This window comes from Cryptomeria japonica, chromosome 4, assembly GCF_030272615.1.
Source record: "Cryptomeria japonica chromosome 4, Sugi_1.0, whole genome shotgun sequence".
In the NCBI taxonomy this organism is placed as follows: Eukaryota; Viridiplantae; Streptophyta; class Pinopsida; order Cupressales; family Cupressaceae; genus Cryptomeria; species Cryptomeria japonica.
Window position 1 is genome coordinate 671,550,009 of NC_081408.1, and position 26,195 is coordinate 671,576,203.

Consider the following 26,195-nt stretch of genomic DNA (forward strand, 5'->3'; position numbering starts at 1 on the left):
AATATTTAATAGATTAACATATAAGTTATTTATAAAATTCAAAATAAATAGAGGTTATATATCACTGATCTACAATTATGTGAACTTTAAATGAAAATGTTGATGACATAATATTTGATAGACTAAATAATGTGATTTATCAAGACACGCTATATTATAAAAAAGATATTATTATCTTTGATTTATTAAGAAAATTAACTGATTTAGAAAGAATTTATGAAATCATGCAGCCAATTAGAGAGAATTGAATTACTTAAAAAAAAAGTCTCTCAAATTAAACACCCACTGCCCATAAAAATTAATAATAAAAAGAAACTTGATTGATTGCCACTGTCATATTAAAAGCCTGGTAGTGCCCAAAGGGACATCACTAAACCATACGATTAACATGTAATTAGACACTTCAAAGAGTATTAAAACAAAATTAACCGCACAAATAAATCTCACAGGTTACCTGTCGACCATCCACCGTCTACTAACATAATTTATCCCTTTTTTCAAACCTTCCCAACCTTTAGGAAGAGCGGAAACTTTACAGTCTTGGTCACATGGAGCTCCGCTCCCCACGCCGCCTCGAAATCTGCTCTAAACTCCTCCAAGATGTCTTCCCTGCCCACCAAACCAGACCCAGTTCCCAAAATTCCAAAATACTGATCAAAATTCCTCTGCTCTTCGATCTCCACTTTTATTCCCTCCACTGCTGTGAACGGAAACGGCAAACTCTCATACTCCTCCAACACCACTTTCGCAGCAGGATGGAAAAGCGGATAAGTTCTGCTAAAAAACCGCTCAAAAACGTCGTCCACTGCTGGATCGACTCGGGGCTTCCAATACGCCCACACCGCAATCACGCCGCCGGGCTTCTTCAACACCCGCTTCACCTGCCCGTAAAATTTATCCAAATCAAAATAGTGGACGGCTGTGGCGGCGGTAACGAGATCGACAGAAGATTCGGGGCCAACGATTGAGTCCAGTTGTTGATCGGTTATTGATGGCGGCGTGACGGCGTAGCTTATGTTGGGGCGGCGCTCTGCGTGTTGAATCTGCCCCTCACTCGTGTCTGTGCCCACCACTCTCGCATAGTACTTTGATAACTGATTTACCATTAACACGGAACAGAGTGTTATACATATAAAGAGAAGAGCGTGAAAAAGGTCTGGTTAAAAACAAACTTACCTCAACGGCGGCTTGGCCATTGCCTGTGCCCACATCCCATGCCAGATGATGGTGTGGAGTGAGGGAAGAAAGAAAGGAGAAAAGTTGAGAGGGATAGCGGGGCCTAAACTGGGCGTATTCTTTGGAGACTGCGCCAAAGACCTCTTTTACATTGGGAAACTTATTGCCATCCATGGTTTAGGCTCACACAGAGCCTTACCTCTTCCATATTATATATAAGAGGATCCGTGATAAAATATTCAAAAAGTCTGTAATGGGCGGCAGAGTGAGATTAGAGGTATGCGATCAAGACGAAATTGTTGGTTTCTTCGTTGTAGTCATCGATGGGTCTCATAAATTAATTGAGTTTTTGAATATAATATTATTTCTTTAAAGTTATTTGGTAAGAATTGTTTTTCTTGGTGATGAAACATATACATTTTGTCAAATTTACTTTTTGAATTTAATGAAGTTGTTCAGTAAGAATTGATTTCTTGTATCTTACTTTTAGGAAGTTATTTGGTAGAAATTGGTTTCTTCTGATTAGATTGAATTTGATCTCATTTTTATAAAATGATTTGATAAGAATTGATTTACTGTAATTCTTTTGAATTCAACTTCAATTTTTATGGAATTATCTGATAAAAATTGTTTTGTTTTGATTTTATTAAAAGTCAATCAGCTCTCTAATATATATATATATATATATATATATAAAATAATTTTATATTAATGAAATTATTTGATTCTCAATAAAAATTATGAAAGATCAATGTATATATGCATATGTATGTATGTATATAGACAAACATATAGATTATACTACTAAAATGAAAATTAGATTTACTCCAGAACAATTATTTTCTCTTCAACCACAACAAGTATAATAGTAGTTAAAAACTCCTTTATCTCTATTATATTTGACCTAAACCTTTGAAATATTAGTATGAGGTGCCAGATGTCACTAACTCTGGATGGTGACTTGATCCTCTCATCTTAATTAATGATCATTGTCTTCCCACCAAAACCATAATTTCTTCTTCACACATTAACTACTCTCATCCATGCCACTTATCATTACTTTTCATACCTCTTTATTCAAGCCCCTTATTAAGCCATATTTGTGTATGTATGTGTGCATGTATATTTATATGTATGTATGTATGTATGCATGTATGTATGTATGCATGTATGTATGTATGTAAATGTATATAAAGTTCGTTATTTTTTTTAAATAAAAAAACAAATAGACTTCTTACAAATATTTAAGGTGTATAAATCAAATAGAATTTAAAACCTTAGAAATATGAATGAGCCATGCTTGATTATTAGACTATCTAGTAACCTAGATTGAGTTTTATATAAATATTTTTAAAATAATAAAATTGAGATGGAGTGGGACTTAGTTCTTAATTGTTTCATTTTATTCTTGTTTAGATTGTGTTAAGTTAGTAACAATTGTTGCTTATTCGTTATTATATTAATTTGTAATATCTTTCTTAGTTTGTTAATCTGTCTTGCAGGGCTTTTTTAGCACTTCAATTTCTTCGCTATTCTTTAATAAGGTCCTGATAATAGAACCAATGTTAGCAAGAAAAGTGGGACATGTCCTGATAACATAACCAATGTTAGCAAAAAAAGTGGGACATAGACTAGAGGTTTGAACCTCAATAATTCTCAAGTGTTATATTTATACCTAAATCAAGGAATACGAGAATAATCAAAGAATGTGTGATGGATAATACTAATGTGTGATATTTTAATAGAGGCCGAACATATACAAATCAAACTCCAATTTGGATTCTTATAATTATCCTCATTTATATATAATTATCTCTTTACTATGTACAATGTCTAATATAATATATTATATTCTCAAGATCTAACTTTCTTATTTATTCTTATTCATGTTCTTCCTTACACACATATGTGCATATCTCTATCTTGCAATATCCTATTACACACATATGTACATATCTCTATCTTCCAATATCCTACTATCTTGTTGATATATATGTTGATATATATCTCTATTTAGCAACTTTACTTTTCTCTTTGAATTTGATGTTTAAGGCTCCATCTTGCCTAAACTTTGATGATTTACTATGTCCCTCTTTTTTTGTGTTGTAAGACACTGAATATTGAAATTAAAAAAATAAAATTGTCCACCTCCTACCATAAGATTTGATAGATTGAAATATAATATATTTATTAATATAAATACAAATAGAAATTGTGTATCATTAATTTACAATTGTATACCTAGATTGATATTAACAACCTAAATATTATGATTTAACAGTAATATGTACTAGATCAAAATTAAAATAGAATTGACACCGTTCTTTGTGAGAGTTCTTTATTGATTACACTCTATTATCCTCCGTATTATACACACTGCTAACATTATCCGTCAAAGTTAAAAAGAAACTTGTACCGCCCTTTATTATTACTTTTGATAAAGCTTTACAGACAGCCATGTGATTTTCACTGTCCTAGGTAAAGCCTGATAGTACCCAAATGGATATCACTAAACCATAGGATTAAAACATGACAGGACATTTAAACATATACTTAGATCAACGGAACAAGTAAAGCTCATAGGCTACCTTGAATCATCCACCGTCTACTAACAGAATCTTTGCTCACTTTCAAACCTTACCAATCTTAAAACAGAGCGGAAACTTTACAGCCTTGGTCACATGGAGCGGAGCTCCCCACGCCGCTTCAACTTCTGCACTAAACTCTTTTAAGATTTCTTCTCTGCCCACCAAAGCATGCCTCGTTCTGAAGTAGCCCATGTACTCATCAAACGTCCTCTGCTCTTCAATCTCCATTTTTATCCCCTCCACTTGCGCGAACGGAAACGGTAAAGACTCATAATCCTCCAGCAGCAGTTTCCAAGCCGGATGGGAAAATGGATAAAATCTGCTAAGAAACCGCTCAAAAACTGCGTCCACTGCTGGATCGACAATGGGCTTCCAATACGCCCACACGGCAATCACGCCGCCGGGCTTCTTCAACACGTGTTTCACCTGCGCGTAAAATTTATCCAAATCGAACCAGTGGACGGCTGTGGCGACGGTGACCAGATCCACGGAAGATTCAGGGCCGACGATGGAGTGCAGTTGTTGGTCGGTCACTGACTGCGCCGTCACGGCGTAGCTTATGTTGGGGTGCTGCTCTGCGTGTTGAATCTGCCCCTCACTCGTGTCTGTGCCCACCACTCTCGTATAGTACTTTGATAGCTGATTTACAAATTAACAGAGAACAGAGTGTTACATATAAATAGAAGAGGTGTTATAAAGATATGATAAACAAGTTACTTACCTCAATGGCGGCCTGGCCAGTGCCTGTGCCCACATCCCATGCCAGATGATGTCGTGGAGTGAGGGAAGAAAGGAAGGAGAAAAGGTGAGGGGGATAGCGGGGCCTGAACTGTGCGTAAGTTTTGGCGACTGTGCCATACACCTCTTTTACATTTGGAACCTTGTTCTCCTCCATGGTTTAGGCCCAAAGAGGGTTTTGCCTCTTCCATATATAGATAGAGAACTGTGATAAAATTGTCAAAAAGTGTCTTTAATTTGCTGGAGATTGAAGTATGCATTGAACTGAAATTAAACAATACTATACACGTGTGTTATATATAATACATGTATGTAGGGAAGACCAAGAGTTCCACGTACTGTTTATGTTTCAATTACCATTCATTCTTTATTAACTCAACTCTTTAATTACTAATTTTAAAGAACTAAAAAGTTACAACAAAAAATTCATTAATAAATTTCACATGTCAATAGGGGAAGTGTACTAGTAGCCATTATAACTAACTTTGCGCACTCATAGATTTTAAAGAGTATTGACGGTTTTTTTTGTTGTTGTCTCTAAATGCGACTTAATTGCTTATAGCTATTGTTCTGGTTCTGGGCAGTAGTGATGCATGTTGTGGGATCCGTTATGTGCACAAGTGTCAAAATGTACACATTTCAAAGTGTCGCTCAATACTTGCTTACAGATATCCCAATAACCATGCACTTAAAATTGCCAATACTTATGCACAAATGCCCCAATAGTCGTGCGCTATGGGTACCAATAATGGTTAAAAAATGGCCCAATTATGATCCAAAAATCTGAAAAAATGGGTGGCTATTGGCACAAGAGAAATTTATTAACGGGCTTTTAGTTTTTTTTTGTTTGGTTTCTTTAAAGTTAGTAATTAGGGGGTTGGGTGTGCAAGGAGTGAATGATTATTGGAACATGGGCAGTAACTAGTTATCTTCCCCTAGTTGTTAGAAGTTTTGGACTTTAATTGGAGGAGTTGTGCAACTTTATTGGTACCCATAGCACATGACTAGTGGGGCTTGTGCGCATAAGTATTGGCCATTTTCAAGGTGGTTGTAGTACACAGTTATTTGGGCAACTTTAAGTAGGTATTGGGTGATATTTTGAAATAACCACTTTTTGGCCCTTGTGTCCATAATGGATCCTGCAATGTGTGTTGTTGCTATCAAGAAGCCAAAACAATAGCTATAAGCAATTTAGTTGCATACATAGACAACCAATTTTTTTTTTTTGTCAAAATCCAATGTACTATTTAGGATCTTTTGGTGCGTGAAGTTAGTTATAACGACTACTAGTACACTTCCACTATACATATATTTTAAATGTGTATATGTATATATTTTTGGCTAAATAAATATTTGAAAGGTTTTCAAGAGTATATTTTAAATTAAATATATCCATAAAATTAATATTGCTATCAAATATTCAAATGTACAATTATGCCATCTCTAGGGTAGTGCACAAAATTAAGAGAGGAGGGATATTTGTTGGAGAGGTGAATGAGAGTGAGCTAGATGGAACATGGAGGGACACGAGTGAGGTGAGTGGTTGTATATGAAAGAAAGATGTGGAAGGGATAGGGGATGATCATTGGGTGAGAAATCTGGTGGAATGAGAAATGGTTATGCTTTATGGTGGGAAGATGGAATGAGTGGATGGTGATCTTGAGTAAATCCCTTAAGGGGTAGGGGATGGGGGAATAGATTAGGTAAAGGCCAAGATAGGGGATATGATGAAGGAAAGGTGATTATGGGGGAATAATGAGATGGATGGAGGGGGATGAGTTCTCATATATATATATATATATATATGAGTGGTTTCTTGCTATACATGATACCTATTTGCTAGGTTTTTATCATAGAACTTGTCCAAGGTACCACAAGGACTAATTTTCATCATTTAACAAATTTATAAACCTCTTTACATTTTTTTTTTTTTCGGGTAAAAGCACAACGTTGTGTCACACTTTTATAAAGGAATTGGCCAACTCAACTAAAACTGTTTAACTTCGACCGCATAAAAGTGACATTTCTAAATTGAATTTAAAAAATGATGTAAACTGATCAACTATAGAAATATTAATGAAATTTATGAATTTTTTTAAAAAAGTTTTACATTTGTTTTAAATATTCAAAGACAGATTTTTTATTGCTAAAAAATACTGGAAATCAGGGGTTCTAGTCGGCGTCACCAAAAAAATGAAATTTTTTATTTTTTATTTTTTCTAATTTTAATTTCCAAATAGAGGACATATATATGCAGTGTTAAAAAAAAAATTACATTTTGATGTATATTTTTCTCGTAATAATATTTTAAAGTCCAACATAGCTGAATTTGGTAGTTTTCATTCGGCGTCACCTTTTGTCTACTAAATTTATGATTATAAAAAAAAATTATACCCTTTTGGAGAAGATTCTCTCATTTAGTGAAAAATATATTTTTTAATATCATTTAATATATATTTTTTTAATTTCTAATAATCTTTTTTTTGAACTTCAAAAACCTACTTGCAATGTTTAATTAATAAAAAATATTAAAATTAATCAAAATACTAAAAAAATTAAATGTCTAGATTTGTGACTCTCTACAAAAGCGTATTTTTTTATTTTTGTAAAAAAATATTCTGCTTGAAGAAAAATTGAGTAGAAGTGAAATTTTTTAAAAATATAGACAAAATAGGTGATTTGGCTGCCACATTAGCTGCCACAATGAGTTCGGCCACACTCTTTTGATTTTTTTTGAAAAATCTACCGCCAAGTGCTCACAAAAAGTGCCTAAATGGTGCCAATAGCCCGAATGAACTGAGTTTGGCCTGTCGGTGCCATTTTGGCACCACGTAGGTGCCACATGGCGCAACATAGCTTAGGGGAGACTACCCCTAGTTAGTCGAAAGTGTGACACAACTCCATGCTTTTTCCCTTTTAGTTTTTTATTTATTTTTGAAGGTGGTTGCAACATGCTTAGGCAAGTAAGTTCTTGTTCATAGATTAGTATAGCTTGTGATCTTCTCGTGTTGCCATCTTGTATGTAATTGATCTATATTTTGAAATAATGGCATAGGAGCCCAACCGATATGGTTTGAATTTTCCTTTCTTCTCTTTGACTTGGTTGACATTCTTCTAATTCTCTTTGAGGACAAGGTCTCTAACCTCAAAGTAATGAAATGACAACAATGGTAGTTTAACCTCAACTGGCAAGATAGCTTTAATGTTAAAGACACGAAAAATATGATGTACATAATGGAATTAAAACATGTATGTAACTATTATGATTTTCCTTTATTTTCGCAGGGATTATTGATCATGCATAATGACTAATTTCTTTTCAATCATCTTTTAAATATGCATTTAAGACTTATCTCCTTGGGATAAAATCTCCTCCCATGTTTGTGGAATTGAGCTTGGGAATTCATGAAAGAAGTTGACAAAAACTAGTTTATTGTTTTCGTTCAAGAAATATATAAATAATAGGTTGCAATATTTTTTCTTGGTGTATAAATTATTTTCCTTTTTATCAATAGTCAAGAAAGGAGAACAATCAAACTATGAATGTAAAAAATTATATATCCCACACTAATTTTTTATTATCAAATCCTCTTAAAAACCTTTCTTCCTTCTCTTGGCTTTCAATGTACCTAGATGATAACTCTTGTGTAAAATATCTATATACCATTCTTCACTCTATGAGGAATGGTCTAAATATGAGTTGAGTAGGATTTTATTACAAGTGGAAGTACTTTAGTGAGATCTTAATTTGGCTTATAGGACACATGAGCATTTTCCTAGTATTTGATTCCCATGGGATCAACATGGGTTGATACTCTTGGTTCTACTTCAATATAGATGAATTCCTTATTTTTATTATACTTTGTGATCAATGTTTCATTCTAATCTATTTTTGAGTTTAGATTTAATTAGATTTACATGATCTCCAAAGTAACCGCATGGGTGAGAAATTTGTTGCTATATATTCATTCAAAGTTTTAGATCATTCCCTACTTAGATGTAGTGTTGTACCCTTGGATCTAAAGCTATTTTCATATGAATATGAATGAATTCCCCTATGAAATTAACTTTAGTTTAAATTTCTAAGTAACCTTCATTGATGATTTAGCAAGGATTAACACTATTTAAGTTAAATAAATTGACAAAGGCATGACATTAGTTCAATTGCAGGGATTTACATTAGAAGTACAATTATTTACATTATTCGAGTAATGTTTGATTAGAAGTCAAATTTCCATAAGAGTTGTGAGAAATCCATTTTCAAGAGAAGGGTCATGTGCACTATAAAAAATCCATTTTGATTTTCAATCAATATTTTTTCTCTACAACTTCTCATTTATCAAGTTGATTACTCTTAGTTTTGTTTGTGGTATTTTGAATGAGAAATGAAGTGGTATACTTCTCCAAATGATTGTTGAAATATGCAATTTTTGTAAGCTACCTTAGGGTGTTTATGGGAATTTAATCCTAAAATACCTTATGTTTTGTTTCAAATCTTCTTTGCTTTCCAAGGCACCATTTAGTAATTCATTATTTTATAAAAAAAATATGCTTTTAATAATTTTTTCCCTTTAATTCATACTCAAATAATTTGATTTTACATTTTCAATAGTTTCTCGCTCACATTTCATCCTAACCCAACAAAATAATGTGTCTCCTTACTTTGCAAAGAGTAGAATGTAAGATGTTGTGAGAAATCGTTATGCCTCCCACTAATATCTTACCTCTTGCTACTTAGCAATTTTATTTTTCTCTTTGAATTTGATTTTTAAGGCTCTATCTTACTTATACTTTAGGATGCGATTTTGTCTACCCACATTTTTTTGTAATGTAGGATATTTACAAAGAATTTTATATTTAATATAATAATTATTTGAATATAAAAAAATATCAATATCTTTTAAATAAGTATATTTAAGATATCTTTATGAATCTTGATTCGTTGAGAAAGATTAACAATCCACCTACTAACATAATCTTTAATAGAATGACATGTAATTTACTTGTAATTATACAAAAATAAGTATAGATTATATACCATTCATCTAAAATTATGTGAAATTTTAACGTAAATGTTAGTCACAAAAATATTTGACAAACCAAACAAGCAATTCTAATTTTTAGCTTAATTTTTAGCGACAATTCCATAGACCTCTTTTACATTGGGAACGTTGTTGTCATCCATGGTTTAGTCGCAGACAGAGCTTTGCCTCTTCCATGTATACATTAAAATAAGTGTGATAAAATTGTGAAAAAAATAAGTCTTTCCTGGGCGGCGGAGTCAAATTGAAATTGAGGTCTAAGTGTGAGTATAGTGCACGACACCTTTTAGGATTTTTTTCACCTTTTTCTACAAGATTAAAGAAAAATCCTCTTTGGTAGGTCCTAGGGGGCCTGGGACCTAAATTAAAATATGAATATAAAAAATCAACAAAAGGACAAGGACAAAGAAAAAATATATTATTTGTTAAATAGAAGAGAATAAATTAAGCAAGTTGACCCTTTACCTATGGAGGACAAAATTAAGGTAACCAAAAGAAACCATAATGTAGAGGAGAAAAATTATTATTATGTATAATTGTAAGATCAAGTAATTATTTTTACTATTATTATTATATTCATATTTTATTTGATGACTCTATAATTATTTTATATATGTATATATGTATGGGAAGAGCACCAATTACTACTCATGTTCTAATTATTGGTCATTCCTCGCTCACTCAAACTCCAATTACTAACTTTAAAGAAATCCAAAAAAGATAACTTATATATATATATATATATATATATATGGGAAGAGCACCAATTACTACTCATGTTCTAATTACTGTTCATTCCTCGCTCACTCAAACCCCAATTACTAATTTTAAAGAGATCCAAAAAAGATAACTAAAAGTTCGTTAATAAATTTCGCATGGTTTGAAGTTTTGGATTTTAATTCGAGCACCCATAACACACGACTAGTGGGGCATTTGTGCAAAACGTGTTGGTCATTTTTGAGGTGGCTATAGTGCATGGTTATTGGGGCATCTTTGAGTAGGTATTGGGCGACACTTTGAAATGATCACTTTTTTGCCCTTGTGTGCATAACGGATCCCACAATGTGTGTTGTTGCTACGAAGAAGCCAAAACAATAGCTATAAGCAATAAATTTGCATGCATAGACAACAACAAAAAATCATCAAAATCCGATGTACCGTTTAGGATCTATGGGTGCATAAAGTTAGTTATAATGACTACTAGTATAGTTCCCCTATGCATATATTTTAAATATGTGTATATGTATATATTTTTTGATAAATTAATATGGGAAAGGTTTTCAAGAGTAATTTTTTAATTAAATATATTCCAAAACTCAATTGTACTATCAAATATACAACTATGTCACCTCTAAAGTAGTGCACAAAATTAAGAGAGAAGGGATATTTGTTGGAGAGGTGATTGAGAGTGAGTTGGATGGAACATGGAGGAGTGTGATTGAGGTGAATGGTTGTATATGAATGAAGGATGTGGAAGGGATAGGGGAAGATCATAAGGTGAGAAATCTAATGATAGGTGGTGGAATGGGAAATGGCAATGCTTTATTGTGGGAGGATGGAATGTGAGTGGATGGTGAGATCTTGAGAAAATCCCTTAAGGGGTGAGGGATGGGGGAATAGATCAGGTGAAATACAAGATAGGGTATATGATGAAGGAAGGGTGATTATGGAGGAAATGATGAAATGGATGAAGGGAGGATTAGTTCTTGTAAATATGAGGGATTGCTTACTATACATAATACATGTTTGATATGTTTTTATCATGATACTTGTCCAAGGTGTACTATAAGGACTAATTTTAACCATTTAACAAATTTATAAATCTCTTTGCATTTTTTTTTATTGTTTAGATTTTTATTTATTTTTTAAGGTGGTTGTAGCATGCTAAGGCATGAAAATGTTCATTCATAGATTTGCATAGCGTGTGACCTTCTTGTGTTGCCATCTTATATGTGATTAATCTATATTTAGAAATAATGACATAGGGGTCCAACCAATTTGGTTTAAATTTTCGTTTCTTCTATTTGACTTGGTTGGCATTCTTATAATTCTCTTCGAGGACAAGGTATCTAACATCAAAGTATCTTTGGCTTTGAGGTGATTGAGAGCATTGAGATGATGTTCATCAAGGATTTCAAGCTCATTTGGTCATGCCACTCGGTATTCCTCATCTATAATGAGGCTATGCAATGAAATGTGGAGGATGGTAGTTTAACCTCTATTGGCAAGTTAGTTTCAATGCCAAAGACAATGGAATGTGATTTATAGTGGAATTAAAACATGTTAACTCAACATTAAGTCCTACCCCTTGCTTTGACTTTGAATGATCAAATCTCAATGTCTAAAGATAAGGCTTTATTTTTGCAGGGATCATCGAATTATCATTCATAATGACTAATTTCTTTTCATTCATCTTTTGAATAGGGGTTGAAGACACATCTTCTTGGGATAAAATCTCTCCCTATTTTTATGGAACTAAGCCTAGGAATTCTTGAAAGGTGTTGAAAAAAACTATTTTTTGTTGTGGTTCAAGAAGTATACAAATAATGAGTTGCAATATTTTTGCTCAAGTGTATATTATTTTCCTTGTTAACAATAGTCAAGAAAGGAGAACAATTAAACAATAAATGTACAAAATTATAAACCCTACACTAATTTTGTATTATCAAATCCTCTTAAAAACTTTTCTTCAACTTTATTAGAGGAGTTGTTCAACTTTATTGGTACCCATAACATACGACTAGTGGGGCATTTGTGCAAAAAGTGTTGGTCATTTTTGAGGTGGCTGTAGTGCATGGTTATTGGGGCATATTTGAGTAGGTATTGGGCGACACTTTGAAATGACCACTTTTTTGCCCTTGTGTGCATAATGGATCCCACAATGTGTGTTGTTGCTACCAAGAAGCCAAAACAATAGCTATAAGTAATAAATTTGCATACATAGACAACAACAAAAAATCATCAAAATATGATGTACCGTTTAGGATCTATGGGTGCATAAAGTTAGTTATATTGACTACTAGTATAGTTCCCCTATGCATATATTTTAAATATGTGTATATGTATATATTTTTCAGTATATTAATATGGGAAAGGTTTTCAAGAGTAATGTTTTAATTACATATATTCCAAAACTCAATATTACTATCAAATATACAACTATGCCATCTCTAGAGTAGTGCACAAAATTAAGAGAGAAGGGATATTTGTTGGAGAGGTGAATGAGAGTGAGTTGGATGGAACATGGAGGAGTGTGATTGAGGTGAGTGGTTGTATATGAATGAAAGATGTGGAAGGGATAGGGAAAGATCATAAGGTGAGAAATCTAATGATAGGTGGTGGGATGAGAAATGATAATGCTTTATTGTGGGAAGATGGAATGTGAGTGGATGGTGAGATCTTGAGAAAATCCCTTAAGGGGTGAGGGATGGGGGAACAAATCAGGTGAAATACAAGATAGGGGATATGATGAAGGAAGGGTGATTATTAGGGAAATGATGAAATTGATGAAGGGAGGACGAGTTCTCATAAATATGGGGGATTGCTTGCTATGTATGATAACTGTTTGATATGTTTTTATCATGGTACTTGTCCAAGGTGTACTATAAGGACTGATTTTTACCATTTAACAAATTTATAAATCTCTTTGCATTTTTTTTTATTGTTTAGATTTTTATTTATTTTTTAAGGTGGTTGCAACATGCTTAGGCATGAAAATGCTCGTTCATAGATTTGTATAGCTTGTGACCTTCTTGTGTTGCCATCTTATATGTAATTAATCTATATTTAGAAATAATGACATAGGGGTCCAACCAATTTGGGTTAAATTTTCATTTCTTCTATTTGACTTGGTTGGCATTCTTATAATTCTCTTTGAGGATGAGGTCTCTAACATCAAAGTATCTTTGGCTTTGAGGTGATTGAGAGCATTGAGATGATATTCATCAAGGATTTCAAACTCATTTGGTCATCCCACTTGGTATTCCTCATCTATAATGAGGCTATGCAATGAAATGTGGAGGATGGTAGTTTAACCTCTATTGGCAAGTTAGTTTCAATGCCAAAGACAATGGAATGTGATGTATAGTGGAATTAAAACATGTTAACTCAACATTAAGTCCTACCCCTTGCTTTGACTTTGAATGATCGGATCTCAATGTCTAAAGACATGGCTTTATTTTGCAGGGATCATCGAATTATCATTCATAATGACTAATTTCTTTTCATTCATCTTTTGAATAGGGGTTGAAGACGCATCTTCTTGGGATAAAATCTCTCCCTATTTTTATGGAACTAAGCCTGGGAATTCTTGAAAGGTGCTGACAAAAACTATTTTTTGTTGTGGTTCAAGAAGTATACAAATAATGAGTTGAAATATTTTTGCTCAAGTGTATATTATTTTCCTTGTTAACAATAGTCAAGAAAGGAGAACAATTAATCAATAAATGTACAAAATTATAAACCCTACACTAATTTTGTATTATCAAATCCTCTTAAAAACTTTTCTTTAACTTTATTGGAGGAGTTGTTCAACTTTATTGGTACCCATAACATATGACTAGTGGGGCATTTGTGCAAAAAGTGTTGGTCATTTTTGACGTGGCTATAGTGCATGGTTATTGGGGCATATTTGAGTAGGTATTGGGCAACACTTTGAAATGACCACTTTTTTGCCCTTGTGTGCATAATGGATCCCACAATGTGTGTTGTTGCTACCAAGAAGCCAAAACAATAGCTATAAGCAATAAATTTGCATACATAGACAACAACAAAAAATCATCAAAATACGATGTACCGTTTAGGATCTATGGGTGCATAAAGTTAGTTATAATGACTACTAGTATAGTTCCCCTATGCATATATTTTAAATATGTGTATATGTATATATTTTTCGATATATTAATATGGGAAAGGTTTTCAAGAGTAATTTTAAAATTACATATATTCCAAAACTCAATATTACTATCCAATACACAACTATGCCATCTCTAGAGTAGTGCACAAAATTAAGAGAGAAGGGATATTTGTTGGAGAGGTGAATGAGAGTGAGTTGGATGGAACATGGAGGAGTGTGATTGAGGTGAGTGGTTGTATATGAATGGAAGATGTGGAAGGGATAGGGAAAGATCATAAGGTGAGAAATCTAATGATAGGTGGTGGAATGAGAAATGACAATGCTTTATTGTGGGAAGATGGAATGTGAGTGGATGGTGAGATCTTGAGAAAATCCCTTAAGGGGTAAGGGATGGGGGAATAGATCAGGTGAAATACAAGATAGGGGATATGATGAAGGAAGGGTGATTATGGGGGAAATGATGAAATTGATGAAGGGAGGACGAGTTCTCATAAATATGAGGGATTGCTTGCTATGTATGATACCTGTTTGATATGTTTTTATCATGGTACTTGTCCAAGGTGTACTATAAGGACTAATTTTTACCATTTAACAAATTTATAAATCTCTTTGCATTTTTTTTTATTGTTTAGATTTTTATTTATTTTTTAAGGTGGTTGCAACATGCTTAGGCATGAAAATGCTTGTTCATAGATTTGTATAGCTTGTGACCTTCTTGTGTTGCCATCTTATATGTAATTAATCTATATTTAGAAATAATGACATAGGGGTCCAACCAATTTGGGTTAAATTTTCATTTCTTCTATTTGACTTGGTTGACATTCTTATAATTCTCTTTGAGGACGAAGTCTCTAACATCAAAGTATCTTTGGCTTTAAGGTGATTGAGAGCATTGAGATGATGTTCATCAAGGATTTCAAATTCATTTGGTCATGCCACTTGGTATTCCTCATCTATAATGAGGCTATGCAATGAAATGTGGAGGATGGTAGTTTAACCTCTATTGGCAAGTTAGTTTCAATGCCAAAGACAATGGAATGTGATGTATAGTGGAATTAAAACAAGTTAACTCAACATTAAGTCCTACCCCTTGCTTTGACTTTGAATGATCAAATCTCAATGTCTAAAGACAAGGCTTTATTTTGCAGGGATCATCGAATTATCATTCATAATGACTAATTTCTTTTCATTCATCTTTTGAATAGGGGTTGAAGACACATTTTCTTGGGATAAAATCTGTCCCTATTTTTATGGAACTAAGCTTGTGAATTCTTGAAAGGTGTTGACAAGAACTATTTTTTGTTGTGGTTCAAGAAGTATACAAATAATGAGTTGCAATATTTTTGCTCAAGTGTATATTATTTTCCTTGTTAACAATAGTCAAGAAAGGAGAACAATTAATCAATAAATGTACAAAATTATAAACCCTACACTAATTTTGTATTATCAAATCCTCTTATAAACTTTTCTTCAACTTTATTGGAGGAGTTGTTCAACTTTATTGGTACCCATAACATACGACTAGTGGGGCATTTGTGCAAAAAGTGTTGGTCATTTTTGACGTGGCTATAGTGCATGGTTATTGGGGCATATTTGAGTAGGTATTGGGCGACACTTTGAAATGACCACTTTTTTGCCCTTGTGTGCATAATGGATCCCACAATGTGTGTTGTTGCTACCAAGAAGCCAAAACAATAGCTATAAGCAATAAATTTGCATACATAGACAACAACAAAAAATCATCAAAATACGATGTACCGTTTAGGATCTATGGGTGCATAAAGTTAGTTATAATGACTACTAGTATAGTTCCCCTATGTATATATTTTAAATATGTGTATATGTATATATTTTTCGATATATTAATATGGGAAAGGTTTTCAAGAGTAATTTTAAAATTACATATATTCCAAAACTCAATATTACTATCAAATACACAACTATGCCATCTCTAGAGTAGTACACAAAATTAAGAGAGAAGAGATATTTGTTGGAGAGGTGAATGAGAGTGAGTTGGATGGAACATGGAGGAGTGTGATTGAGGTGAGTGGTTGTATATGAATGGAAGATGTGGAAGGGATGGGGAAAGATCATAAGGTGAGAAATCTAATGATAGGTGGTGGAATGAGAATTGACAATGCTTTATTGTGGGAAGATGAAATGTGAGTGGATGGTGAGATCTTGAGAAAATCCCTTAAGGGGTAAGGGATGGGGGAATAGATCAGGTGAAATACAAGATAGGGGATATGATGAAGGAAGGGTGATTATTAGGGAAATGATGAAATTGATGAAGGGAGGACGAGTTCTCATAAATATGAGGGATTGCTTGCTATGTATGATACCTGTTTGATATGTTTTTATCATGGTACTTGTCCAAGGTGTACTATAAGGACTAATTTTTACCATTTAACAAATTTATAAATCTCTTTGCATTTTTTTTTATTGTTTAGATTTTTATTTATTTTTTAAGGTGGTTGCAACATGCTTAGGCATGAAAATGCTCGTTCATAGATTTGTATAGCTTGTGACCTTCTTGTGTTGCCATCTTATATGTAATTAATCTATATTTAGAAATAATGACATAGGGGTCCAACCAATTTGGTTTAAATTTTCGTTTCTTCTATTTGACTTGGTTGGCATTCTTATAATTCTCTTCGAGGACAAGGTATCTAACATCAAAGTATCTTTGGCTTTGAGGTGATTGAGAGCATTGAGATGATGTTCATCAAGAATTTCAAGCTCATTTGGTCATGCCACTCGGTATTCCTCATCTATAATGAGGCTATGCAATGAAATGTGGAGGATGGTAGTTTAACCTCTATTGGCAAGTTAGTTTCAATGCCAAAGACAATGGAATGTGATGTATAGTGGAATTAAAACATGTTAACTCAACATTAAGTCCTACCCCTTGCTTTGACTTTGAATGATCAAATCTCAATGTCTAAAGATAAGGCTTTATTTTTGCAGGGATCATCGAATTATCATTCATAATGACTAATTTCTTTTCATTCATCTTTTGAATAGGGGTTGAAGACACATCTTCTTGGGATAAAATCTCTCCCTATTTTTATGGAACTAAGCTTGGGAATTCTTGAAAGGTGTTGACAAGAACTATTTTTTGTTGTGGTTCAAGAAGTATACAAATAATGAGTTGCAATATTTTTGCTCAAGTGTATATTATTTTCCTTGTTAACAACAGTCAAGAAAGGAGAACAATTAATCAATAAATGTACAAAATGATAAACCCTACACTAATTTTGTATTATCAAATCCTCTTAAAAACCTTTCTTTCTTCTCTTACTTGGCTTTTAATGAACCTAACTCAGTTAACTCTTGCCAAATGTATACGAACCCTTCTTCACTCTATGAGGAATGGTCTAAATTTGAGTTGACTAGTATTTTATTACAAGTGGAAGTCATTTAGTGATATCTTGATGTCTTATATGACACATGAGCATTTTCCCAATATTTGATTCCCATGGAATCAACCCGAGTTGATACTCTTGGTTCTACTTTGATATAGATGAATTCATTATTTTTATTATACTATGTAAGTAGTGTTTCATTTGATTTATTTGTAATTATCCAAAAATAGGTATAGATTATATATCATTCATCTAAAATTATTTGAATTTTGTAATGTAATGTTAGTCACAAAAATATTTGACAAACCAAACATTGTCATTTAACAATAAGCACTATATTATTAGATGAGTTTAAGTGCTATTTTAAAAGAAAATAAGATATTATTGTCATGCTATTTTTTATTTATTAAGAAAGTTGACTAACTTAAGATAAATTTAATCCAATAGTGAGCACCCTAACTTTGTGCCTCTCAAATTCTTACTTGCCAATTTCAAATCACTTTCAATTTTTTATAAGAACTTACTGGCAAGTCCTTTGCCACATCAACATTATCTAGTTTCCAAGTATTTAATGTTGTTCTTTCTTATTATTTTGTTCTCTTTGTACTGTTTTCTTTTACGTATTTTTCAATTTATTTATGAAATCTTTTTAGCTTGTTCCCATAGGTTAATATTAGCATTTTATTTATTTTTTAAATCTAATTTGACTCCCCTCCCCCCAATTCTTTGGGTCTTGTGTTACCTCCCTCTTCCTCTCTTCTTTTAAGCTTGGGCTTGGTCTACAACTTGTCATTTCACGTCTCTTAGCTCTCTAGTATCTTATGATGGATTACGATCCGAAACATTGATGCAAAAACTAATACGCGGTCTAAACTAGAATTCTAGAGATGCAAACCTTAAAACATTAGATTGGGAGTTGTGCACTGAGATATGTTCTATTGATGTGTTGATGTAGCATCACACGATTTGCTGTTGTTTAGATTTAAGGAATACATTACATTCAATTATGAATACTCAAATGATCAACACTAAAACTTTAAAATAACAAATATTAAGAATATATTATTGAAAGATATTAGACATTAAGTCAACAAATACTATCACAACTATTAAAATACACTCAACTAAAATAAAAAGACTCCAAAAGAAACTTCACCCCTTTTTATTATGATTTGAGTAAAAAGTCTCAGAGACAGCCATCTCACTGTCACCGTCATATTTAAACCCTGATAGTAGCCTAACAAATTTCACTGAACAATTGCATTAACATGTAATAAGACACTTAAAAGCATATTAAAATTCCCAGGACACCTGTGAATCATCCACCGTCTACTAACAGAATCTTTGCTTTGTTTCAAACCTTCCCAACCTTTAAGCAGAGCGGATACTTTACAGCCCTGGTCACATGAAGCGGAGCTCCCCATGCCGCCTCAAATTCTGGTAAAAACTCCTCCAAGATTTCTTCCCTGCCCACCAATGCAGACGACGTTCTGAAAACTCCTATATACTCATCAAAACTCCTCTGCTCTTCAATCTCCAGTTTTATTGTGTCTACTGGTGTGAACGGAAACGGAATGGTCTCTAACTTGTCCACCGCCACTTTCACACCTGGATGAGAAAACGGTAAAGCTCTCTGAAATAACCGCTCAAAAACGGCGTCCATTGCTGGATCTACGCTGCTAGTCGTGTACCCCCACAGCGCAATCACGCCGCCAGGCTTCTTCAACACGCGCTTCACTTGCGGGTAAAATTCATCTAAGTCAAACCGCCGCAACGGTCACGATGTCCACCGACGAATCGGGGCCGACGATTGAGGTCAAGTGTGAGTATAGTGCACGACACCTTTTAGGATTTGTTCGTTTTTTCTACAAGATAAAAGAAAAATCCTCTTTGGTAGGTATGCAATTAAGAAAGAGGGATGGTTTTGATTTTGTAATTTTGTTTTTGTTTTTTTAATATAATATATAGGGGAAAGGATCCAGTAGTTGAGCATGTTCCAATTGTTGTGAGGGTTGTTGATACCTTTTGTTACAAAAATTGAACAAATAAAACCTATTGTTTGAAACAAAAAATATCAATTTTTGTTAGGAAATGTACCAACAGTTGTTAGGAAATGTACCAATAGTTGTTAAGAAATGTACCAATATTGTAAAAAGTAACCAATCAGGGGATGCCACATCAGCTGCACAACTATTGGGGTCTCTTTTGCACGCCTATTGGTCTCACTTTTTTGGGGGGCTGTTTTGGACACCTTGGCAAAAAGCATGCTGATGTGGCATCATATTTGATGATGTGGCCCTGAAACCTTAGTTATAAGCAGGGGACTTGCCAAGTAAGCTGCTGTAAAAAAATCGAAGTGATTTGAAATTTCCAAGTAAGATTTTGAGAAGCGCGAAGTTAGGGTGCACTACTGGATCCTTTCCCCTATATATATATATATATATATATATATATATATATATATATATATATATATATATATATATATAATGATGTTTCGAATCAGTGTATGATTATTGATTTTGATCGTCAAAGTTTTCATGACATTCAGATCAATGTGCATGATTTCTAATTTTGATTTTTTCAAAAAAAATTTAGTGTTTCGGATCAATGTGTTTGATTTTTTATTTTTGATCATGTAATTTTTTTTTTGTAACATTTTAGATCAAGATCCATCATGAGGAATGCAACAAGACTAGCTAAGAGAATTCTGAAAATGTTGGCAAACCAAGCAAGATAAAGGGTGACGATGTTAGGGGAAGAGCACTAGTAGCCATCATAGCTAACTTTGCGCACCCACAAATCCTAAACGGTACATCGGATTTTGAATTTTTTTTTTCGATTGTCTTCATATGCAACGTAATTGCTTAAAGCTATTGATCTGGCTTCTGGGTAGTAACAATGATTCCAAAGATCAAAAAGTACACATTTCAAAGTGTCGCCTAATACCTAACTAAAGATGTTCCAGTAATCATCCACTCAAAATCGCCAGTACTTGTGGGCAAATGTCCCAATAGTTTTTTACAAATGGGCCAATTATGAACAAAAAATTACAAAAAATGATCAGCTATTGGTACAAAACAAATTTATTAATGGTGTTTTCACTATGATGACTATTGGGGGGTCACTATGAGAATAAGATGACGACTATTGGTACTCTTCCCCTAATAGGTATGAAAACCAAGAGGACAAAAGGCAAAAAGTGGCAGGGCGTGATAGCATTAATAGATACGAAAACCAAAAGGACAAAAGTAAAAAGGTGCTAGGGCATGATGGTGTTAATAGGTATGAAAACCAAGAGGACAAAAGTAAAAATGTGATGCAAGATGGGGCTGAGGGTGAGAAAAGAGACCTAAATTATAATAAAAGAGCAAATTAAAATAAGTCTATGAATATTAAAGACCAACATAATGACAAAGAAAAAATATATTAAATTTAGTTAAATAGAAGAGAGTAAATTAAGCTAGTTGACACTTTACCTATGAAGGACAAAATTAGGGTAACCAAAAGAAATCATAAAGTATAGAAGAAAAATTATTGGCTATATATAATTGCAAAAGCAAGTAATTTTTTTTCACTATTATTATTATATTCATATTTTATTTGTTGAATCTATAATTATTTTATATATGTGTATAAAATATTATAAATATTGGCGAAAAGCACCAATTACTACCTATGTTCCAATTACTGTTCACTTCTTGCTCACCCAACCCTCCAATTACCAACTTTAAAGAAAATGACCCAAGATAACTATTATGTGAAATTTCATAATATAGGGGGACCCAAAAAAAGATATGTTAGATTGGTGTTCAATATTGGGTAAATAGGGTAAAATGTACACAATATGCAAGCCAAAAAAAGAGAAAAGAGACACATGAAAATAAGATGCCAAAGAGATCCATCTTTACTTATCATATATTCTAAACCCAACTTTGATAACAACTAATGGGATAGGGGCATGTGCACAAAGATGGTGGTCAGAAAAGTGGACACCACCTAAAAAAAACTTGGAAAAACAAGTAGCGCGTACGCGGTTTCAAAATTTGAAATTCCCGCGTACGTGCTTGGGTTTGTTCTTCCTGAGCCTAGAAAAGGTAGCACGTACACGCTGCTTTTAGGAAAATGAGCGTGTACGCGCCACGCCTAGGAAAATGAGCGAATACGCGCTAATAATCCAAATAAAACTGCGTACACGGTGCTTGGTAAAAAAAGTTTTTAAAAAAAACTGGGTCTCATTTACTCGTGAATTGCATTTTTAACTTCATTTTTTCCCCATTTTCTCACCTAAACTGCGAATGGGGTGCTAGGTTTGTCCTCCAGGCTATGGATCAAGGTTAGTTTTTGTTTATTTTTGTAGAGGGAGAGGTAGAGGGAGGGAGAGAGGGAGAGAAGAGGGAGAGAGAGGGATAGAGGAGGGAGGGACGGAGAGAGGGAGAGGAGAGAGAGAGGGAGAGAAGAGGGGGGGAAGGGAGAGAGAGGTAGAGAGGGAAGGAGGGAGAAGGAGAGAGAAGGAGAGAGGGAGAGAAGAGGGGGGAAGGGGAGAGAGAGAGAGAGAGAGAGAGAGAGAGGGAGAGGATAGGGAGAGAGGGAGAGAAGAGTGGGGGAAGGGAGAGGTAGAGGGAGGGAGAGAGGGAGAGAAGAGGGGGTAGGGAAGGTAGAGAGAGGGAGAGAGGGTGGGAGAGAAGAAGGGGTATGGAGGAAGGGAGAGGGAGAGAGGGAGAGGGAGAGAGAGAGAGAGAGAGAGAGAGAGAGAGAGAGAGAGAGAGAGAGAGAGAGAGAGAGAGAGAGGTGGGAGAGAAGGGGTATGGAGGAAGGGAGAGGGAGAGAGGGAAGGAGGGAGAGGGAGAGAGAGGGAGAGAGAGAGAGAAGAGGGGGGAAGGGAGGGAGAGGGAGAGGGAGGGAGAGGAGAGGGGAGAGGGAGAGGGAGAGAGAGGGAGAGAAGAGGGGGGAAAGGAGAGGTAGAGGGAGAGGAGAGGGAGAGAGAGGGAGAGAGGGAGAGAAGAGGGGGGAAGGGAGAGGTAGAGGGAGGGAGGGAGAGAGGGAGAGAAGAGGGGGGAGGGAAGGTAGAGAGAGGGAGATAGGTAGAGGGAGAGAGGGAGAGAGGGAGAGAGAGAGAGAGAGAAGAGGAGGTGGGAGAGAAGAAGGGGTATGGAGAGAGAGAGAGAGAGAGAGAGAGAGAGAGAGAGAGAGAGAGAGAGAGAGAGAGAGAGAGAGAGGGAAGGTAGATAGAGGGAGAGAGGCAGAGGGAGGGAGAGAGAGAGGGGGAGAGGAGGGAGAGTAGGGGGGAGGGAAAGAGGAGGGGTCTTAAGGGGTCACAGGATACCATATGACCTGTTAGGAAACAATACCACCTCTAATGACACCTAAGGGGTCATATAGTGGGCTAATAAAATGATATTAAATTTAAAGTTATGAATAGAACACCATACAATGAGACTCCAAGCGAACAAACAACAAGTCTTCACTAAAAAGCAAATGTAAGAGCTTGACCTAACCCTAAGAGTACTGCCTAAGTTCTAAAACATATGATGCTATTAAATTTGCAAGGTTATAAGACTAATCTCGATTGTGACTATAGGAATTACACACTTGATTTCTTTCATGGTTATGTACCGTTCCAAGCTATTTGACAAGTGATGATCATCATATACTACCACTACCATGCATACAAAAAACTTTAATTTCTTTAGGTGACAGGCGTTGTGTAACAACATGGGAACTCTCGCATACCCACCACTATCATTCTATAGGACATCATCTGTGTTACTCTCCCTCTTTCTCTTCCTACCTGTTGTTTTCTTCTGAAAAACATATTGCAGGTTCTCTGACTCATCATGTTGCTTTGTTGACACTATTTTCCACATCTGCTCTGCTCATTAAAAACACATTCGAGAAGAATGTTGCTACAGGTTTCCTTGTTTGTCACGGTAATACACCTGTGGTTCAATTTCAAACCCTATTCCTCCTATTCAATATACACACAAAAATCCATCAGTCAATTTTTTTAGGAGAGGATACATGATAAAAATCAAAGAGGAAGTTGCAGACAAGAAATAAATTCACTTACTTCTATGTAAGTGCAGACACAGTTGCAGTGGGGTATGCAGGGAGGGAGGGAGAGAAGAAGAGAAAGAGGGATGGGGTATGGAGGAAGAGAGAGAGAGAGAGAGAGAGAGCTTGTATGCGTTTGAGAGGGGGAGACAATACACTTACATGTGTATATATATGTTTAATATATTATATATATACATATATTATATGTATATAAACGTATTATATATACAATGTCATATTATACACATATTATATATTACATATATCATATGTATATACACATATTATATATAGAATATCATATTATACAATAGTGGGTACGCGTTGTTTATAGTAAAGGTAGCGTGTACGCGCTGTTTATAGGGAAACAAGCACGTACGCGCTTTTTAAACCATAAGTACCCCGTACGCGCTTTTGACTGTTTAGGCTTGGAAATAGGCCTGGATGACAAAGCTACGGATTGGAAGTTTGATTTCCCTCCATTTCTCTCATTTTTGATGTGTTTTATTTTATCAACTTGGTTTATCGACTTTGCCATCATCAGGTTTACACTTCATAAAGTAGGTATTTCTAAAATTGCCACCATATTTTCACCCATCTTCTGAGCTTTCTAACCATATAATTTGTTTTCAATTTGAACAACAATAACATATTATTATTGAATTTCTTTTACTAGTGTCTCCATAGTTCTCACAGACATAGGTGACCATTTTTTGAATAACTTTTGATATACTTATCCAAATTTAAAAAACTTTGTATATTATTGTAGTGCACTTGATTCTTTTCAATTTAAAAAAAAAATGTATTTTCGATTTGTTTAGTGCAACTTATGCTTCGCGCACGAACAACTACCTAATTTTTGGGATATGCTCGATTGGAAAAATCATTAAAAAAAAACACTTAACAAAAAATTACAAAAAAATACACATCTTCTAGTGCTCACTCTTAACTATCTTTCTGCCAAAGGATTTCTCAAAATACTAAATCTAACTATGACGTTTTTGATGCGCACGTCAGACACTATGTTATGTTTTTCAGAAAAAAATCAGGGTCAGTTTTTCGTGCGCGAAGGATTTGACCCCCTTAATCTTATCCAATTTTTAAAAAGTTTAGTATTTTGGAGACTAGATTTAGTGTAATACAATATTTGTTCTTTGATTATCTTCATATCTTGAGTGGATGACTTTCAAATTTTGCCTCCAAGTTCAGGTTCACCTAATTTCAGAAAAAAAGTGTCCACTTATACCCCCCTTTTTGACCACCATCTTTGTGCACTTACCCATAGAGAAGTGCGAGTAAAACTATAATGTATACACTTTTCTAACAAGATACAATCACAAGAAGAAATACGATAAGGACAAGTATAGGAATAGATTTAGGTAAAAGGGAAGTTCTAAGACACCTAATAGTGTAGGTTGACACCTAGTTAATGTAGATTGAGATGTTGAAATTGTGGAAAATGAGGGCATGGGCATGTGCACAAAGATGGTGGTCAGAAAAGTGGACACCACCCAAAAAAAACTTGGAAAAACAGGTAGCACGTACGCGGTTTTAAAATTTCAAATTCCCGTGTACGCGCTTAGGTTTGTTCTTCCCAAGCCTAGAAAAGGTAGCGCGTACGCGCTATGCCTAGGAAAATTAGCGCGTACGTGCTGCTTATAGGAAAATGAGCACGTACGTGCTAATAATCTTAGTAAAACTGCGTACGCGGTGCCTGATGAAAAAAGTTTTAAAAAAAAGATGGGTCCTCATTTACCCGAAAAGCGCATTTTTTACTTTATTTTTTTCCCATTTTTTAAGCTAAACCGTGAACGGGGTGCGAAATTTGTCCTCAGGCTATGGATCAAGGTTAGTTTTTGTTTTTTTTGTCTTTCTTTTTGGTTTATGCAATTTGTTTTACATTTTGAATTTAATTTCATTAATTTTGATTAGGTTTTTTCATTTTTTGTTTCAAAACCAGATTCTTCTAATCCAGAACAAGAACAACCAAATGCACCTCCTGAAAACCCACAAGAACAACCAAATGCACCTCCTGAAAACACACAAGAACAACCCCCAATTCCTCCTTTTGACCACACAACCGAAACACAGGAAGAATTAATTAATCAGTTAGGGCAAAATACATCCAAAATCAATAGACTGATTGTAAAATTGAAAACTTATGAACTTGACCATCATCAATCCCTCGCCACTAGCCTAGAAACATTAGCTAGTGGTGCCATAGCTGTTTCCACTGAAATTACCAAATGGGGAAGCTTTAGGGATAGGTGTCGTCAATTCTATGCCAATGGGCTATCATACGATGGAGTTAAAAACAAAAATATTTCTAAACAACAAATATGTGCCCTTTTTGTTGACCCCAAAACTGGTCAGT

At 34.4% G+C, this 26,195-nt stretch overlaps 3 protein-coding genes across 3 annotated transcripts; all 3 read right to left on the reverse strand.

The window, feature by feature from the left end:
- Positions 1-298: 298 nt before the first annotated feature.
- LOC131046852 (uncharacterized) lies at positions 299-1,447 on the reverse strand. The gene is made up of 2 exons (XM_057980640.2): positions 1,177-1,447; positions 299-1,094 (listed from the first exon to the last, which is right to left on the reverse strand). Exons 1-2 carry the CDS (start codon positions 1,348-1,350, stop codon positions 498-500), a joined length of 771 nt encoding a protein of 256 aa, XP_057836623.1. The 5' UTR covers positions 1,351-1,447; the 3' UTR covers positions 299-497.
- A 2,127-nt stretch (positions 1,448-3,574) lies between these two features.
- On the reverse strand, positions 3,575-4,708 carry LOC131046851 (uncharacterized). Its single transcript, XM_057980639.2, has 2 exons — positions 4,486-4,708; positions 3,575-4,403 (listed from the first exon to the last, which is right to left on the reverse strand). The coding sequence occupies exons 1-2, from the start codon at positions 4,657-4,659 to the stop codon at positions 3,807-3,809; spliced, it is 771 nt and encodes a 256-aa protein (XP_057836622.2). The 5' UTR covers positions 4,660-4,708; the 3' UTR covers positions 3,575-3,806.
- Positions 4,709-18,889: 14,181 nt separating this feature from the next.
- Positions 18,890-19,520, reverse strand: LOC131855772 (uncharacterized; the record flags this gene model as incomplete). The annotated part of the gene is given in 1 exon segment (XM_059220045.1): positions 18,890-19,520. A coding segment is annotated over 1 exon segment (402 nt), but the record flags the coding sequence as incomplete, so codon positions are not given.
- Between the last annotated feature and the right edge of the window lie 6,675 nt (positions 19,521-26,195).

What these genes read in the sequence shown, in the direction of transcription:
- LOC131046851 (XM_057980639.2), bottom strand. Translation starts at nt 4,659, where the DNA reads ATGGAGGAGAACAAGGTTCCAAATGTAAAAGAGGTGTATGGCACAGTC. An exon ending in CTGGCCAGGCCGCCATTGAG is followed by an intron (nt 4,404 to 4,485) that starts GTAAGTAACTTG and finishes TTTGTAAATCAG; the next exon opens with CTATCAAAGTACTATACGAG.
- LOC131046852 (XM_057980640.2), bottom strand. Translation starts at nt 1,350, where the DNA reads ATGGATGGCAATAAGTTTCCCAATGTAAAAGAGGTCTTTGGCGCAGTC. An exon ending in ATGGCCAAGCCGCCGTTGAG is followed by an intron (nt 1,095 to 1,176) that starts GTAAGTTTGTTT and finishes ATGGTAAATCAG; the next exon opens with TTATCAAAGTACTATGCGAG.